The sequence below is a fragment of the Dicentrarchus labrax genome, unplaced genomic scaffold (assembly GCF_905237075.1).
Source record: "Dicentrarchus labrax unplaced genomic scaffold, dlabrax2021, whole genome shotgun sequence".
Classification (NCBI taxonomy): domain Eukaryota; kingdom Metazoa; phylum Chordata; class Actinopteri; family Moronidae; genus Dicentrarchus; species Dicentrarchus labrax.
Window position 1 is genome coordinate 15,958,717 of NW_026136721.1, and position 20,342 is coordinate 15,979,058.

General features: G+C 40.6%; 1 protein-coding gene across 3 annotated transcripts in view; it reads left to right on the top strand.

Annotated features, from left to right (window-relative positions):
* Positions 1 to 4,924: 4,924 nt before the first annotated feature.
* The window catches only part of adcy9 (adenylate cyclase 9), a 41,041-nt gene continuing 25,623 nt past the window's right edge, over positions 4,925 to 20,342 (top strand). For all 3 annotated transcript variants that reach the window (XM_051386690.1, XM_051386692.1, XM_051386691.1), the window contains exon 1: positions 4,925 to 9,101. In XM_051386690.1, the coding sequence (XP_051242650.1) occupies positions 7,208 to 9,101 (1,894 nt within the window). In that variant the 5' untranslated portion in view covers positions 4,925 to 7,207. The remainder of the gene's footprint in view (positions 9,102 to 20,342) is intronic.

A 20,342-nucleotide genomic window follows, 5' to 3' on the forward strand; every position in this document is an offset into this window, starting at 1 on the left:
TTTTTTACATCTGTGTATGCATGTTGTAGCATTTGTGTCTTTGACTGATAGTCTGCAGCTGGCCTCCTTAACAAGGCCCAGATTACCCACTGTCATTGACTCTTATACCCACCCTGTATATAAAGTATGCATTACATTAATGCACCCACGTTCTTCTGCACAGCTTTCTCTTTCTCTTCTTATCTTTATCTATTTATTTTTGAAAGTACTTTATTTTTCTGTGTGATTTTTGTGTGATTTGAATAATTGTATATTTGTATATTTGTATTTGTATATGTGTATATTTTATGCACCAACTGCACCAAGTCACATTCCTCGTAGGCGTAAAAACCTACTTGGCAAAAAAATGAAAAAATTCTGATTCTGATTCTGATTCTGATTTCCTTTAACCATGCTCAATTTCTTCCAGCGCCCTGTTCATTTTAGCCTTCAGATTCTCAGTTAAAACAGCTTTTTTTTTTCTGCTGATGTAAAACCTTGCTCAATGAAGGTTCACTGTTAGTTTGGATACAGACCTCTGAATTACCGCCCACGTCTAAGATTTGTTTGGGGGTTCAAACAGAATCAATACAGTGAAACAAAATGTTTATTCAGTCTGGGTGTCAAGTTTGTATAAAATAGGTATGTTAATGGTCAAACCTCTCACTGCTTTCTCAGGTAATTCAAACTATTTTTGCTTTAAAAAACATTGTGAATATATACTGGGAGCAACATTTAAGGAATTCTGCTAAAACATTTTCTCTGTCAGTGTGACAACCTCTTCTGGAGCATACTGTACTATAAATATTTACATTCAGTCTCTTTCCATTCATTCATTTTCCCTCAGTGGGTCTAGATAATAATCTAGATAAACGATGGATGGATCATTGTCCTTTTTATTTTTTTAGTTTAGAGTTTAGTGGGACATTTAGGCACTGTCTATAGTCTATGGATTTGATAGTATATAGGTCTGTCATTTTTACTGATACTAGATTCAACTAGTGGATTGACGGATTTATTTGAATGTTTAAAGAAGTAAAATAAAATACAATAAAATAAACCCAAAGTCAATCAAAGTAATATATAAAGGTCTCATGGAATCCAAATGTATAGCCTGTAGTTGAGTCAGAAGCTACAACAGAAAAAAAGGACCACAACAAGATGAGTCTACAGCAATGGTTTGAGCTAAATGCTAAGTTCAGGATGCCAACATGCTGATATTAAGAAGGCACTTTAGTTTCAGCTAATATTTGCTAATTAGAACTTAACCAAAGTTTAGCTGAGGCTGATGGGAACGTTAACTGGACATAAAACAAAGTACTGGGCAAATACTGATGGTGGTGCTAACAGAGTCAGTGTGTAGAATTTAGTGTCATCTCCATGGAAGTAACGAAACTCTAACGTAACGAAAACAAAATGATTCTCATATTCAGATGATTATACATTAATCAGCCAATAGATCCTAAATTATACACACTGGAAATTTAAAGGTGTAGGTGTTGCAGATTACAATTCACTCGCTTCACCCTCCCTTTCCAAGTGCAAGGAAGAAACTTTGGTGGCCATGACACGTGCAACACGCACACATAACATAACAAAAATGCAGCGATACAATGAAAACATACTATTATATTCCATTTTAGTCAGTAGATTCTGACAAATGTTTCACAGAGGATCTTTACCAGTCAGTCTGGGAACCATGAATGTGTGTCCCAAATGTTGTGCCAATTCACTGAGTAGAGGAGATATTTTACAGGATAAGTGAAAACTTTTACCTGCTGGTGGCACTAGTAATAAAGTAATTAAGATTCGTCCTCTTGGCACCATGAATGTCTGTACTAGATTTTATGGAAATGCTGTTGGACCAAAGAAGTAGAAACCAACCGACACTGCCGTACCTAAAGCCATGATGAAAGCATAGCAAAAACCTAATAAAAAATGCTAATATTGCTAATACCGTGGCTTCTTAAAAGTGGAACATATTTAAGAAGAAGCCCTCTCCATTTCAAATGAGTAGATTTAAGCCTATTTGTCACTTCTCTTCTCTTAAATACTTTGAAGAAAATCTGCAGTTGTCCTGCAGCTGACCCAAAGGTAAGAAGTTCACATCAACCACACCAGTATGACACCAACACTCACAAGCCATGAACACACCTGTGCACACGTAATAAATGCGAGACATTTAAATATGCGTCTGAGCTCATATTCTGTATATAATCAGTGTTTACTGAGCTGACAGGCAGAGGTTTGTAGGCACAATGTTAACACAGACTTATCAGTGCAGCTTTATCAACTCGACAAACAAGCTTCACGTGTAAGCTGTAGAACATAAGCATGCACACACGCCACCCACCCCACACACACACACACACACACACACACACACACACACACACACACACACACACACTTTTGAATGATGCCGAGAGGCTTACTTGCTTTATTGGCTTCAAAGTTTAAATATTATTGCTTCTTCAAAGGGTGACACACACATACACACAGATACACACGCACACGGAATCCGTCACTATAACCCTGTTACCTTGTCTCAATCTCTTCAGCAGTTAATGGAACTAATGGAGCACATACCACCTTGGGTATTTGATAGCCAACATGCCTCCAGTACAATTAACGATACTTTTGTTTTTCCTCTACACAATTTGCCCTTTATTGTGTAATAGGTCACTGCACAATAAACCATCCTCCTTTCTTCCTCATAGTATTTCCTTCTTCAATATACTTGACCTTGGAGATATAACTTTTGCCAAACTGACTAGTTCCTTTCATACCTCCTTATTTTCTATATTTGCATTATTGAAATGTCCAAAACTATTCCCATGATACAGTAACAAACACCCCCAGATATTAAAAATAAAGGTGCTACAAATTGAAATGTGTCTTTGTCAAGTGAATTCCAATACTATATAATATAATAATAATAATAATATAATATAATATAATATAATAATAATAATAATAATAATAATATAATAAATGGAAAATTTAAAGAATGGTCAAGAAAATGCACCTTTTTCTGTCACTCCAGATTTGCACAAAACACGATTGTTGCTTGATATTAAGTTCCCTGTTTGAAAGTGTTTTTTTCCCATCTGTCTTGTATTGTGAGATAATTAAGTACAAACGATTTTCCACCACCCCCACTTTAAATACAATCAGAGCACTTTTATCAGCAACTAACATTAAAAACAGTCTGAATCTGAAAAGTGAAATAACAGTCATGGACTACTGCTCCCAGGTATTTTGAAAATGGCAAACAATAATAATAGCTTTTTTGAGTGAGTCAAGTTTATCTAATTTCATACAATTCTCTACAATTAGGCTACATATTAATACTATAATGTGATATCAAATGCCTTTAGGCCCAAACTAACTGGTCCATACTGCTGTCTGGAGCAGGTTATTTAATGCACCAAAGTTTTGCTGATTAGCACCCCCTTCCAATGTGTTGTTATGCTGCATTACATTAAATAGGAAAAACTGGGATAGGTTAATACCTTGATAATATCGTCCATGTCATGTTTCAGGCAATAAGCTAAATGGAAACATATGATCTCTGTAACAAACAAGTCCTGGGGAGTTATATTGTAAACAAAACAAAAATATATATAAGAACCTCTTTAACCGTCGTGGCAGGGCACCTCTATTTCTACCCTGTGGTTGGCAGTGTAATTAATAATATTTATTTAGGACAATTGGTTGACTTAGTAGTGCTAGTTGAGTGTTTAGGGTGTGATAATAATTAACAGTAGCAACGACAATCGGACAGAAATCCTCAGTGTTGGCGGCTTTAAAAGCAGACACTGTTATGGCGGTTATTCTCATGTGACTTGAACGCAGCCGAGCTCCACTCCGGACACCCACCCAGCACCAACTGTCGAGTTAGGCAGAGACAACCGGGGAGATACCGGAGGTCAGAGTCTGCCTTCAAATTAAAGGCGCTAAACTGTTGGTATTTTACTTTGGTACTAGTTTGTTAAATACGTCATGTTAATTTAGTTCACTTTTAGGCTCATATTTATCATATTCGGCCAGCGGGCAAGTTATACCTTCTTCTTATGGAGATATTCATACCAGCTAGCTAACTAATGTAACGTTAGTTAACTTACAGAGCTAGAAATTAACTAACTAACAGTTAGCATTGAAATAGCCGTTTAAGATTAACTGTCATCAACTGTCATTAACTGTCATCAACTGTCATCAACTGTCATTAACTGTCATCAACTGTCATCAACTGCATGAATCATTCTGATGAAATTCAATAATGTCCAAATACAGCGAGCATCAGTAGATCTATTATTTAGCTACACTGTGTTAGCTATATTTCTGATTATAACGTTATATAACGTTAGTCATATGGCGTCATTGAACAAAATGTGTTTTATTTAATGTTTAGCATATGTTAACGTTACATAATGGAAACTGTGCCTTCTTCTGGGCTAATTCTGACTCACATAACGTTACTTTTTATCTTTCTGTTGATAAATGACCATTGTGTCTGAAACTTAAACCAATAATACTTTAAAATAAGCTTGTTTTTAAACAGATATAGCTAGCCTTAAGCTAAAGCTGGAATATTAACGGTCAGTTAATAACATGAGCTATTTTTGTTGTTGTCATCGATGTTGTTGTAACTTATATATTTTAATATTTCTAATTTATTTGTACATTTATTACCTTTTACTATTTCGCTTTTACTGTGGTGTTTAAATGGCAGAATCGTCTTTGAGTAGTTCTTCTTTAACCAACAAAGGACAGTTTATCTATCAGAGCTACCCTGTAGGCCTGTCTGTATCCGCCGATGTACCAGACAATGTAAAGTGATATTTGTTTTAATCACACGTGGAAATATTTAACAATCTTATTGGCCTTCATGAAAGGCAAGACCGGAAACCGTGTTTTTTGAAACTGTGGTTTGCTTGACAGGCTGGTCCCACCAACCCGCACCGCTACAACAGCTGGGGGAGGATTTCCGACCCAGTCTCAGCGAAGATGGTGGTAGTTACAGGAGTGGAGGTATTACGTTCGCCCGGATAAGACGGAAAACCAGCCGCAAGCTCCCGCTGCAGGTCTGTTTTTATTCAGCCCCCAACTCCAGCAGAGAGCTATGTGGGGGGGGAGAGAAAGGGAGGCAACCAGCGGCGGACGGAAGAGGACGCACCACAGCCAGAGCGCACAGTGTTGTGTTTGTTGGACACATGCATGCCAGCGAAAACTAGTGCTATCCAGACCTAAGGAATTGGTTGAGATAAGGAGATAGTGCTGTTTGTGGGGCGGTTTTTGATTAATCCCACCGAAGAGATATCCGAGGGCTTTTACTTTATTGCTCTGGGGGGATATTCTGCTTCTTTGCTCAGGGGGGAATGCGAGGGAAGGAAATCCAGCCTCAGCTCCAAATAACCAGAGACTCCTAACTGGGTCTCCTCTCCAAACGCAGGAAATACGGCCTGGGAAAAAAAGTTTGGGAGCTTTTGGAAAACGAGAGGGGGCCTATCGCTGACGTTTTGCACGCGTTTTACGACGTGATTTTTTTTTTTTTTTTTAAAGTACTACGTTTTTTTGTTTTAAGCGCTCCTGTTATTCCTCAGAATAAGTTGAAGAAACACTTTCAAATGTTACACGCTGTTGGTGTTGTTATTGCAAGAGTTTTGATCATCACTATTTATAGACCAGCCTGTTCCGACCGAGGCTGTTCCTCATAGCTGTATATTTTGCCAACTGCGCGCAACAAGTTGCAGACACTCCCAGCAGAGGCAAACCTACACTAATTTGGGCCAGCGGATGGTATTTTCTGCGCTTCTCTTTTCGGATTACGCGTCTTTGAACAGCGCATACCCCTCCCCGACCCCCTCTTTGGAAGGCAGAGGGGGAATAAACGGTGAAGATCCGGAGACGGAGTTCAGGAAAGGACGGGGCTGGATCCGTGGGAATAGGCCTGCCTGTCAGGCCTCTTATGATCTGGATCTTGGACTGGACAGGGCTCCAAAATAACTCAGTTTGGAATATTTTAAAGGGTCTCCTAGAATAAAGATGGAAGGTGAATGTATGGGAATAGAAAATGCAAATCCATAGCACACTGAGCCATGCATGAGAGGGCATGTAGTGGAAGATAAAGCCGCCTTAATTACAGATCACCTACTTTTTTAATTAACGGAATGAACAGTTTGCATTTTAAATTGGAGTGGATCTTTATGTAAAACATTTAAAGCACATTAAGTAAATTACGTTATCTAAAAAGGGTCTTTTAAGTGAGGGCTGATAAATTATTGCTTTTTTGAATATATTTTTAATAGGTTTGATGCTTTATAATGACAGAATTCATGATGTTCACACATTTTTATTTTTGCACTACCAGCTGTTCATAGCGGCAAGATTTGTTAGGTGTTTTTAAGAGGGGAAAGGAAGTGTAAATGGGCCATTTGTCGCGCATGTTGTGGAGATAAGAGGGACAGGGTAACTTTTGTGGCCACTTGCTGTGCACAACGCCAACTGTTGACAGCCTCTATCTGTATCTGCTCATACAATGAAGCTCTGGACCTGGACGCAGTTTTTCCACGCAAATCACGTTATTTCGGAATAAAAAAAATCTGGGCATTTTTCCTGCCGCTATCTGACTTTGTAATGTCAGCAGTATCGAAATATTGCGCAAATCCAGTGGAGATCATTTCCAGCCATGTAACGTCAGGACTGACTTGATGAAGGCATAAAAAAAAAAAAAAAACCCCGTTGCATCACTAACCAGTCCTTTCCGAGAAGGATGTTCAATTCAGCAGGCAGAAAGAGTGATGACAGTGTTTCTACCACAGCTGGAGAGAAAGCCGGGCTCAAACCCAGAGCCTCTTTGGAGAAGGATACATGTAATGTGAGTACTGACGCAAACCCGGGGTCGGATAATGAACTGCTCAAGAAACTGGAACGGCGCGTCTTGTGTGAGTGAGTGTGCGGGCTGCTGTGTGCGTAGCAAAGACGTCTGTGCCGTGCTCACCATTCATGCAGTGTGAATATTCCAACAAACACCTTTGCTCTCTCTCTCTCCCTCTCTGTCTGTCTGCCTGCCACTCTCTCGCCGCCGCCTCCTCCCTTTCTCCGTGCCACATGTGCACACACGGCGCCCACGTACCGCGTCTAATTGCCTGAGCGCCATCAAAAGATATAATTAATATTTAACACCTCTTCTGCACCCCCTCGTTTCCTCGTCACACCAGTCAATATGGCCACTCTGCAACATCACCGGCAGCTTCTCATGCATGGCACGGAAGTGAGCTGCGACTCCAGCGGGGATGGCGCCGTGACCGTGCGGATTACCAACAGCGCGCCACACGTGCATCAACATGAGCCACTGAGGGCTGCCAGCAGTGGAGCGGGAGGAGCTGGGGGCTATGGGGCTGTGAGTAAAATGAACCCTAACCTCCACAAATACAGTATCTCCTCCAGCTGCAGCTCAGCAGACTCCAGACCAGCTGCGGCCACCACTTCCAGGGTGCTAAGGAAGGCGCCACCACTGTTTGAACGCTCTGCTGCCCAGTGCTGGGACCCCAAGTTTGACTCCCCCATCCTGGAGGAGGCGTGCCAAGAGAGGTGCTTTCCTCAGACACAGCGCCGCTTCCGTTATGTTCTCTTCTACCTGGCAGTGGCAGCTGTACTCTGGGGGGTGTACTTTGGGGTCAATAGTGACCGCTGCAACACCATGACCTTCCTAGCCCCCACAGCCTGCTTTTTAGTGCTCCTAGTGCTACTCTTTTTGTTCACCCTAACCCAGCCCTACACATGGCTGTACAACCAAACCTCTTTGCTGCTGATCGCGGTCACCTTCGCCATCACCTTAGCCCCACAGATACAGACTGCCGGCTACACTGAGTTCAAATCGGATGGTGGTGGGAATGCCTCATATCACTCACCAGACAAAGTAGCACCACCTCCAACCCCTTGCATCTCCCCTGTGGGCACCTTTTCCCTGTGCATGGAGGTTCTGTTGTTATTATACAGTGTCCTCCATGTCCGTCTGTATGCCTCAGTGTTGCTGGGGCTCCTGTATTCTATATTGTTTGAGGCATTAGAATGGCTACCATTGCTTCAAAGGAGTTATGACACTACTGAATGGGGGACAGGATTAGTGGGTTCAGGTTCTAACTGGGAAGGAGATACCCTCCGCTGGCTGGGCCCTGCTAAAGCTCTGCTCCATTTGTGTGCCCACGTCATTGGCATTCACTTGTTCATCATGTCAGAGGTGCGTTCCCGCAGCACCTTCCTCAAAGTGGGACAGGCGATCATGCATGGCAAAGACTTAGAGGTGGAGAAGGCCTTGAAGGAGCGTATGATCCACTCAGTCATGCCGCGGCGAGTTGCAGATGAACTGATGAAGCAAGGTGATGATGAGGGCGGTGGTGAGAACTCTGGTAAGCGTTATTCCTCTGGTGCCTGCTCTGCCTCAGCTGTCTCAGTGGGTGGTGTAGGAAGCGGTGGAGCTTCACAAGCCACAAGTGCCACAAACCCCAAGAATCACCCCCACAACAATCACAAACGCAAGAAAACCTCCATCCCCCGTGGACAGATCATTTTCCGGCCTTTCAATATGAAACGCATGGAGCCCGTCAGCATCCTCTTTGCGGACATAGTGGGTTTCACTAAAATGTCTGCCAATAAATCAGCACCAGCCTTGGTGGGCCTTCTCAATGATCTGTTTGGACGTTTCGACAGGCTCTGTGAACTAACCTGTTGTGAGAAGATCAGCACTCTGGGAGATTGCTACTACTGTGTAGCTGGCTGCCCTGAACCTAGACCAGACCATGCCTATTGCTGTGTGGAGATGGGCTTGGGCATGATCCAGGCCATTGAGCAGTTCTGTCAGGAGACATGTGAGACCGTCAGCATGCGTGTTGGTGTCCATACAGGCACCGTCCTGTGTGGGATCCTGGGAATGAAGCGCTTCAAGTTTGATGTATGGTCAAATGATGTGAATCTGGCAAACCTAATGGAGCAGCTGGGTGTGGCGGGCAAGGTCCACCTGTCAGAAGCTACTGCCCGTTTCCTGGATGACCATTACCAGAGGGAGGATGGGCGGGTGGCAGAGAGAGCCGGGCAGAGTGTGGTGGAGAAACTGAAGGGTAAGTGGCTGTTCACCTCTTCCTCATGAGTTCTCTGCATAAACTAAAAGACGATGAGCAGAAGTTAAATATTATAGTCATAAAATTCAACACAATCACAAGGACATCACCGATTCTACTGATGAATGATTACTACTTTGAAGTATTTGAAGTACATTTTAAATTTAGATAATACCCATGAGTTTATCTTAAAAGTACATTGAACTTGAGATAAAAAGCTGAACATTGCAGCAAGGGCTGAAAATATATGATACTATAAAGAGGGGGACATTACATTTGAATGAAGTCATACATGTAGAGGATAAAGGTTGAAAGCCTACATTGTCCAAATGTGCGTGTTAGTGCATGGTCATCAGGGTTGAGTGGGGTCACTGCGTGCCTACACAGCACTAAAATAAGTTATCTGACCAGTTAGTCCGGTTGAAACAGTCTACCAACAGAAGCAGGAGATCAGGCTACAAGATTAAGAGATTAGAGCACCAGGAACAGAGACATGTTTTGGTTTATGTCAATTGGATATCATTCAACATTCAGTAACTGTTCATTGATACCAAATGCCACTGCCACCACCTGTAGAATTGTTTTCAGAAATCTCCAAATCATTAAACATTTGTGTCATATAGAGCACTCAGTCCATGCATTTAATTCTATTTTGTTCTATGATGACCTTAATGTCTTCATGCTGTCAGTGGTTTTGTACAAATGTGCATAAATTACAAAATTGTTATTTTCGATCAGCACTCTACAGATTTATATTGGAGCTATTTGAATGACAGAGGCTTGTGTCATCAAGATTAGAACATTTAATCTCCAAATAAAACTAATGGATTTAAAATCCTTGCTACAGACAAACCACTGGTGTAGTGACACTATTAATGGATACTTAAAGGATGACAGGATTCTAGTATACCTTTGGCATATACAGCATTAGATATGTGACTCACACAAAAGGATAATCTATTTAATCATTTAGATAAAGTCAAAGGTCAGTTGTGCTACACAGATTTTTTTCTCAGATTTAAATACAGTTTTGAACCATACAAAAATCAGTTTAGTCCAGTTCAAGGTGTAAAACTCCATGGTCTGTTTTTCCTCTGTTTGAGCTAGCAATCAGTGCAAGGTTATCTGATGGCTTGTTGTTGTGATCTAGTTGTGGCCAGAAGGCTTGAGCTAGAGTTTGCAGTTAATAAGAGAAGGGCTTTACTGTTTTGAGGCAAGTATGATACTGGATTAAACAGGTGTTCATCATATGGTGTCCACCACTTATAGGATGGGACTCGTGATGAGAAGGTGCAGAGACCAGACAGACACCACACAGAGAGTAAAAGATGTGGAAAGAAATTTGACTTGGCTGTCGGCAACTTGTCCAAGATCCACTGCTTACATTGAGTCCACACACACACACACACACACACACACACACACACACACACACACACACACACACACACACACACACAGTCTGTCTCAATATTATGTGGAAAGCAGCATCAATGGAACTAATCTCTCCAGCAGGGAATTCCTCTTGGGCCGTCTAATCTTAGGTCTCTTGCAAACAGAGACTGTCTGTTCTATTGTCAGGCCTTATGTCAGAGTGTATTCACACTTGGCTCTAAATGGTGCCATCACTCTCTGTTTCCAGACTGGCAAACAGCGACAGAGTGAGATGTTGACATGCAGCTTTTGTTGAGGGAGAGAAAAGAGCAGAATGCCATCTAGTTCCCGCTGAAGCAGAGACCCACAGTTTCCTGCTCAGAGACAGAGATGACCTTAACAAATCTCTTCTTAAGAGAAAGATGGTCTAACACAGTGGGGTTTTTACACAGAAATTGACATAGTTACATTTTGAGAGAAACATCTACATACCACCTCTAGTTGAGAGAAATAAATAGTTAGAATCACATACTGTGTGATGTAACTACTGTGTTGTGGAAGCCAGTTAGGAAGAATGGTTGAAATCAATGAATAAATCAGTTTTCAGCAGCAGCAAAATACCTCTTTCCCTCCGAAGACATAATCTAGTTACCAGTTCAACATTTTTCTCATTTAATAGTGTGGTGCTCCACTCATCCTTACCAATGGACCCACTGTCACTTCTAACCTACCTCTTTTTTCAGAATAAGTATTGACTTTTATACTTTAAAATGCAAATTGAGCTGTTCCTCTTCTCTATAGCCTTCCATTCTCTTCCATTCCATTCAGCACTCACAGTTAATACCTAGTCAGTCATTTGGTTTGAAAAGAGGTTATACAGTTGTTAATAATCCCCAGTACATTTTCTAAATTTAGTCCTGGCCTCTCTTTCCCTTGTATGACACCTTCAGAATCTGCTCGTTTTTAATGCTGAAGTATTATAACAAGAAATAAACTGAATAATTTGGTGTATTTTTTTAATTCCCCATCTCTCTGTTTGTTAGCTTCTCTGTCTTTCGGTCCTTTGCTTCCCCCTCTTTTTCTGTCTCCTTTCCTTTCATGTTCCACATCTCTCCCTCTGCTTTTCCTCATCCTCGTTGTGTTATCACATTCATTGCCTCAGTCGCTCACCTGTCACCCAGGCCAGTACATGTGTTGTGTTGTGTAACACTGCTTAGTGCTGTCTGTCTGTCTTTAGTCAAGGCTTTGGTATAGATCCCCCAGCAGGCCGAATGATAACATGCTTTCAACCGTTCCCTTCCTGTTTCTCACCCCGCTCTCCTTTACCAACTGCAACTAAGCAAACCGAGCTTTGTTTGTCCATGAATGCAGTCAGTTTATAAGATACTGTAGTTTGTCAGTAGTTATATCAGAAATGCAGTACGTTTAAGTGATCTGTGTAATGGATTGTGAGGGATGATGCAGCGGCAAACAATCTCCCATCACAGTGTGGTACATGTAGTACTGTTGAGACTTAACTGCCAGTTCTCACACATTTGATTTGTGTATTTCATGAAACATGCAGGGATGATTCATACTTGCATTAACAATGCAGGTATGCAGCGAGGAATTTAAATACTAGCAATAAATAAGCAATATTTTCATGCTCCAGAGTACTGCAAAAGGAAGATGAGAAGTTTAGGCTAGTTAAAGTTTGAACTCTGAGAACTTGAGAAAAGTATGCTGTAGTAGTATATCCATATCCAATGACTAATAGCCATGTCGCCAGTATAGGCAATATATACTTTAGGCAGACATTACTGGGAAGTCATGGCAGACATTTTACAGACTTTTCAGGATAACCAAAGTCACTTATAAATTGACACACAACTTCAACAGTTCAAAGCAGCATTTACATATTTTGCCATATTCAGGAAATTGTATTAAATATGTCAGTTTATGTTAACCTTTCTAATATGATGCATCCCTATCTACACACAAAACTAGGAAGATACACTGACAAGAATAAGTGTATCATGCTGTTTGCACACATTGTATGCTGGAGGTAGCAGTCGGCTACCTCTTTAAGCGTGGCTGAATGTGTGGCTAATTTAACAGATCTGAGTTGGTTTAGTCACTACAAGGGTCTTAGAAATCTCAGAATACACAGTCAGTTAGGTGATGACTGGGTCGCTTTGAAATTGTTGCACTTGCTTTTCAAGAGTTTATGTCCGTCTGTCATTCACTCCATTAAACCACTCACTCTGTCAGTCTTCTGCCGTCTGGCAAGCGATACAGAAGTATCCACAGCTGTATCACTACAGAGCAGCTTCTTTCCTCAGGCTGTGAGACTCCTCAATTCTTCCTCCGCGCTGCACCATAAATATTTATAACATACATATTAGTAACGTAAAGTGACTATAGCTTGCATTTTGTTGTACAACCCCTTGTTGTAGAATGATAAAAAAAAATTGTCCGGGAACAGGAGGAGTCAGACGCCAAGATGGTGATGGCCAGAGCCAACCACATTTGGGTGTCACAATGTCTCTTCAGAAACCTATGAGTTAAATCATGAAGATTATGTCCATTTTGAATTATACAGTCTTTGGTGTCACTTTGTCGTTTATGGTGTTTTTTTCCACACACTACTCCCATTTATGTCCAGTGAGACACTATGATATTCATACTCTCCATTTCCTGCTTTGCCTCGTACCTGAATCTCACTCTAGTCAGCGATTGCTCAAAGTCCCCCTTGCTCAACTGATCTAGTCTCCTCTGTACTTTCCTATCCAGTCCTGCCGTGTCTCTTTCTGTTTCTAGCACATGAACACAGTAGTACTTCACTGCAGGTGGTGAGGACTGCAGTTTTCTGCCCTGGGTTTTTGTTTAGCTGGTCTTTATATCCTGCCTGTATCTGCTGTTTTAATGTCTTTTTTACTCTCCCCTTGTTGAGTGTTATAGCTGGGGGAAATGAGGTTGTGGATTTTCAGGCATGTGTTTTGGGGGGTGGGGGCGTTAGACTGGGGTGTTTCCAGTGCTGTTTAGCAGCATGTTATATATCTGCAGACTCAAGGTTTGGACCTTGAACTGTTCCAATGGTATCATAGGGTGGCACTGGCACCTTGTCAGTTTAAATTTGTGTGAGTCTTGAGGTAGTGTCTGTGTGTGTGCATATTTGTGTGTTTGCAAATAGGTGCTTGCTTGCATGTGTCTTTCTTGTTGTATGTCTGTGCACATCAACAAACCCATCCTTCCAGTACAAGTCCATGCCCTCAGGCTGATTAGTCTGTGGTAAATCAAACGTGTCACCTAAATATACAGCGGCTAATGGCAGATCCTTAACCATTACCAGGCCAATCCCAGTTGGTCATGGACTTTGTTATTAAACACTCTATGTTTGGCTTTATCATCTGTTTTCTGGTAAAGGCAACATTTTAACTGCCTCATAGGGAAATATTCTACTTCAGTAACTTCTCCATTGGCATTTAGGTTAGTTAGTTGAATAGTTCTGTGTTCCTTACCATTACAAGTGACCATATGCATGGTCATGGACTTGTCAATAATTATCTTGATTAGAAATTCCTTCTCTGCAGATGGAGGTTAGTGAAAATCCCCTCTTTCCTCTTGTTTTCTCCTGTTGAGTCATGGAAATTCCACATCACCATAATACAGTACAATCAGTAGTTCATTGACCCAAGGCCAATGTAAGTGCCAAATTTCATGGAAATACATTCATGAGTTTGTGTGAAATTCTGGTCAGGCTGGGACTTTCAAACTAACAGGTGAAGACAAACAGTAACTTCTCTGATGGTGAGGTTTTCCTGTCTCATTTATGTCATGTGGTGTTTAAAATTTGTATTCAGGCTGTCTAAGGAAGGTGTGTTGGGTTGTTTTTCACCAGCACTGGCTCACTTTATATTGTTCGTAGCAGGCCTTTTTCAAGTCGAGGCAAGGAAAATGTATTTGTTCCACCCTTTCAACAACAAAGCAATTCAAAGTACAATTTAAAGATACGATATACATCAAACACAAGGCAGTATAAAAAAGGAGAAATTTTGGCACATCACAACAGGAAAAGCACAGGTGTAAATCAATTACACAATTATTTTTCGACATTGGCTGGTTCCACTTTCTTACTGTAAATAATCAGCCAATTAAGAGATGATAAATGATAAATAAATTAAATTAAAATTAAAATTAATCAAATATTTTGATTCTTCCTCTTTACCTCTGTATTGTTCCTTTGCTGCAGTTTGAAACCAGGCCCTCGAACAAGAGCGCCTGACTGTAGTGGAGGAGAAAGAGAGGAGTATTTCATGTTTACTTTCTGCAGCCAAGGTTTCTCAGCTGTTTTCAGTAGATTCACATTTTATTACAGAGCATGGGAATAAGAAAAAGTGAGCAGTAAAGAGTTACAGCAGGGGCAGACAGCAGTAAGTTTGCTCTCTCTCCTCCTCAGATGAGAGCCTGCATTGTCAAGTTAAACAAAGTGTGTGTGTGTGTGTGTGTGTGTGTGTGTGTGTGTGTGTGTGTGTGTGTGTGTGTGTGTGTTGTGTGTGTGTGTGTGTGTTTTGTAATAAAGATAAGACATCCAGGACATAAAATAAAATGACTGATCAAAGTCTCTGTGCCTTAGATACACATGTGTATTCAGAGATTTATCTCTGAGAGGAGAGGGTAAAACAGAGGGTGTTTCTTCCTCTGATTTTGCAATGCCCTCCTCCTGCGCTGTCACACACACCACCTTCAGTATTTCTTTGTATGCATGAAGTACATCTCTCCGCCTCCTTCTGGGCCTGTGTTATATGTGTGTTTGTGCGAGAGCAGTGCTGTGTATAAAGTTGAGAAGAGACAGTTGCCCTCAGGCCTGTGACCCAACATGGTGTTGTTTCGCCCCCTACTTGTACCTCATTGGTTTTCAGCAATGCTGTCACAAGTTCAATGGTCAACTGTAATCGCTTGACTAGGTGGTCTTGCAAGCATGTCTGTGTGTCTCTGTCTGTGTCTGACTGTCATTGTTTATGATAACAGAATGAAGAGACAAATGCTGTCTAGAAACAGGAGAAATGAACTTGAAAGCGGAGGAAAGACTGAGACCAGGCAGGAATTTACTGGTGAAGGAGATAGAAACCAAAACCAAAAGTGGACCTTTGATTGTAGAAGTATATATTGCGATTATTACAGCTACAGATTATTTAGCTACTTGCTAACATTTGTGTCTTTACCCTAGGAGTGTCATCTCTGTGGCAGGCAGTGAAAGAGCACTACTGTTCATGTTTTATCACTCATTAATCCTGTCCAAACTCGGCTTCATGTGACTTGATGGTGGTAACTGGTAAAAAGACATTTGTCTTGCTCGTCAAATTCCTCGTCACTATTATCCAAGCAGCAGCAGCTGTCTTTTGGAAATTGTGTGCCACTTCTTTCAATGATATAAATCAATTTAATTTAATTCTTCAATTTGTTGTGTTGATTCTGTCGCGGCTGAGATAAATCTGGCAGTTCAACACAGAAAGACTATAGAAAACACTATAGTCAGTGTAGGTTGATTTTCTGTATTGAGAGCTCTTTTCTTTGTTCAGCCATGTTGCTACCTGTAGTACCAACAGAGTTGTTTGCTTTATTTTAAAACAAATCTTAAAAACACATGTCTTATTGTGGCAAAAAAAAACTTTTTTCCTGTGAAAGCAGGAAACGGACTCTGTACAAATAGTTAAAGTATGTGTGCCCGTGTTTGCCTAAACCATGGCCTGGTGTTAAAGTAACCATTAAAACAAAACAAATGATGGACTGGATACAGATTTAATCTACATTTTATTCTACAGTCATTCAGATAATTATTCATATTACAGCATTGATTTTTGTCACTGTGTTGGCCTGCAGAGATTATTTTACTTGCCAGGCTGGGTATTTTTAGGTCACAGTGTTTTGTAAATTAGCTCCCTCTACATTTGACAGTGCACAATTACAAACAGACAAAGATCATTTCTGAATAAAATCATAATTTAGCTGGCAGAAAATAGAAGTTCAACAAAGTTTAAAGACATTCGGTGAGAAAAAAGAGTTAAATGAAAAAGCATTATCAGTGCTGGCTGCCTTTTGCTGCACAAACACACACACACACACACACACACACACACACACACACACACACACACACACACACACACACACACACACACACACAAACACTGTGCAGGAGTGGACCTACAATTATTTACATTCTGCACTTCTACAATATTATATTAGGTACATCCTTATTCCATTATCAGTAATACAGTGTGTGTGTGTGTGTGTGTGTGTGTGTGTGTGTGTGTGTGTTCCGGACAGACGGTGTAGATCTGACACTACATCATAATTTAACAGTGACAGCTTGTAGCTAATGAACCAGCAGAGTATAAGGAGAGGCCAGAAGCACTGATAGCAGAACGTTACTACAGATAGTCTTCTTTCTTCTCCCTCTTCTAATCTCTAACTGTGTGTCCTAATAGACCTCTAATAACCCTTTCTGTCATCCACTGCATCTTCCCCTTTTAATGGCTCTGTGGTGTCACTCACTTATTCTCTCTCCCACACAGTTGCCTAATGAACTTTCTTTTATTCATCCACCCCACATATTTTACTAGAGGTTTGTCATTCCTATTTCTCAAGAATGTGTTGAGTCAGATGTTTGTGTGTGTGTGTTTGTGTGTGTGTGTGTGTGTGTGTGTGTGTGTGTGTGTGTGTGTGTGTGTTCAGTGTTGATAAGCATGCCTAACCCTGTCCTAGCCTGATTGCCAGTGCAGTGTACACATACGCGCACATTATCTTTGACTATAGTCTTTCCTGGCAGTTTGCTGTCCATGTAATACACCTTTCTATTTTTGATACAACTCTGAGTTAATTTCTATAATTAAATGAATCCCAAACAGATGAGTCACCTGCTTGTATTGTATTTAATCTTCTTGACAGGTCTGTCCAGTCTTTCCAGCATGCGTGTGTGTGTGTGAGAGATAGAGACCAGAGGTTGCACATGCTTATGTTTGTATATGAGTTGTCAGTCATTCAGTGGATTAAATATCTGGGTTGGGAGACATTACATTGTCTTTGCACATGTGTGTGTGTTTGCTTGTATTTAACAGACACTGAAGTATTATCTCATAAGCACATGAAGCAGTGTAATTAATATAATTAATTACTGCAGTGTGTCTTGTTAAATGTGAATTTACTCACTACTTGGTCTCATTTGCTGTTTTATTACAGACTAGGTGACTTACATTTTCTTTACTAGTGCCACCCTGCAGTAGTTTATGCCCTGGCAGAGAAATTAGTATCTTAAAATACTGAGCCAATACTGCAACATTAGTTCAGGTTAAAACTTAAGGCATGTGAAAATACAATAAAAATCTGACACTCTATCAGTGTGGGATGTTGAACTCTGCCTTATCATGCACATTGGTGGTCATGAACTGCTGGATAGTCCTGACAATTCACTTCCTTTAGACCAAGGTCTGTCTGACACGCCTGACTGTTACTAATTGACCAGCTCATACAGAATGTGTGAGTGTCAGAATAGCACAGGTCAAGAATCAAATGTGTGTGTGTAGGTGTGTGTCAAGGCTGGGTCATGACTTTTGTAAAGTTCATTTTGGGTTTGCACACACGGAGCCACATATACTTTTGTTGCACATTAATATCTCTCATTTACCTGCTAGTGATTCTGTCTTTTGTGTGTATGCGTGTAATATCACATGGGTTTAAATTTCCACTTTTGTGACAGCTGTATGTGCCAGTGTGGCAAAAGCAGCTGGTTGTCTCTACTGCCTTGTGCGTTTGTGTTTGTGTGTGTGTGTGTGTGTGTGTGTGTTTGTGCGTGTGTGTGTGTGTGTGTGTGTGCGTGCGTGCGTGCCAACTTCAGTACTCTGGAGTGGTGCTGTGTTAAACGGCTGTTCTGAATAATACAGGCCTCGAGCCTGTTAAAAAATCCATGAGCTTCCTTTGCAGTGGTTTATATAGCTGAAGTGCTCGTAAGAGAGAGAAAGAGAGTTTATAACCTATGTGGGGAAAAGTAAGGATGAGATTTGGGCAATCACAAACCTGATACATCAAGACTTAAGCAAAGACAGTGATACATACACACTTTCATCCAAATTACTTTGTCCCAATCTTTTACAGGACAAGGTGTCAGAGGTATAATTCATTGTGCTTCATTGTCCTTGTTTAACGCCGCATCTGAAAGACATTTTTTCACAATATATTATATAACAATATGATATAATTATTCAATTGTGTCTGAATCCATTGTTCCTATTAAATGCTTATTAAAGTGTTCCACAGAATCACAGACAAAATCATATAATATGTAATGAATTTGTAAAGAAGAAAAAACACAGCTTTGTTCATTAGACCTGTCTTGTAAGCATATATCCATTATCTAATATACCATCTATTTTGGACCATATACTCTGTTCGCCATGTGTTTGGTGATAGCTGAGTGCTTCTTATGGTAGAGGGTGGAAGTACCAGTTTCACCTTCCCCCATAAGTATGTGCCACTTCACTTGGAGTCGCACTGAATGTCTAGACGGGAGTTATCTGTTAGGCAAGGTGTGTCCACATACCTTTAACCTGCCTTCTTTAGTCAATAATTTCTGTTTCCCAGCATGACCTTTGGTCTTAAAGCTGTGACAAGAAGTTTTGTTTAGTATTTGTGTGTGGAGAATTAGAAATGCATCAATCCACTTTTTTCAGTTTCGAGCCAGTTCTGATAACTGAATTTGGATATCTGCTGATACCAATAGTACCGCTTAATTAAATTGGAATTGTTGTATGATGCAGCACAATTTCCAACCTGTAGAATTTGGGATTTCATACATCATACAAATGGCGGTAAAATATCTCCAAACTAAGGACATGTTAAGTTAAGCCAACTGTTACTAGTTACACTCAGTTGTAGACTGTCTCATGTTACATTACGACAGGTTAATGGTCCAGTGCGAGTTCCACCTGTGTGTCTAACTAAACATATGCTATACTACTGGATATCTTTGTAGAATTGTTAATAATGAATGAATTATTATTTGCTACATTTTTGCTATGAGAATAAGGAATCTGGATCGGTGTCTGGGTGGAATGAGGTCAGTATCAGCACCCGATGTCGATGGAGAATACTCTATAGAGAATGACTGCAGAGGAATAGGTAGAGATAGTCAGTATCTCGAATTAAGCGGAATTCTGAATTGCACACCTAACTTACATTTTACTCCTCATAACACATCTTGTGATTTAATTGCATGCTGGTCTATTGAGGCAACTTTTAGATGATAAATCAGCATCTCTGTCTCTACTTTGATGGATTTCTCCTTGAGTAAGTGTGGAATGTTGATTCAAAGCAGTGAGCCCTTTTTTCAAGACTCTTAATGTGTTGTCGTTTGTGTTTTTGAACATTATTTATAAGAAAAAACAAAAACACTAAAAACAAAATGGTAATATTACCACGACAATGCTTACACACACACACACACATATATATATATATATATATATATATATATATATATATATACAGATGAAGAAATATCTGAGTACCAGCCTTCAGAAACCTGTATCAGTCCTACCATAAACAGCATGTAAAGAGCAGTTCCCTGGTGGTCTGTGGAAACATTAGAGGGAAGAACAGAAGAGAGAGGGAGAGAGAGAAGTAGGAGCATATTTTCTGGCCATGACCCTTTCCCAAGGATTTCCCACAGTCTAGTTTAGGGCAGTGGAGGAGGTCCGTGTGTTTGTATGCGTGTTTTGCGAGGGACATTGTGAGTCCATGGCATACGGCAGAATGAATCACCCCATGCAATGACTATATGACTCCAATGAGACCATGCAATTCAATTCAATTCAACTAAAAATATGAAGA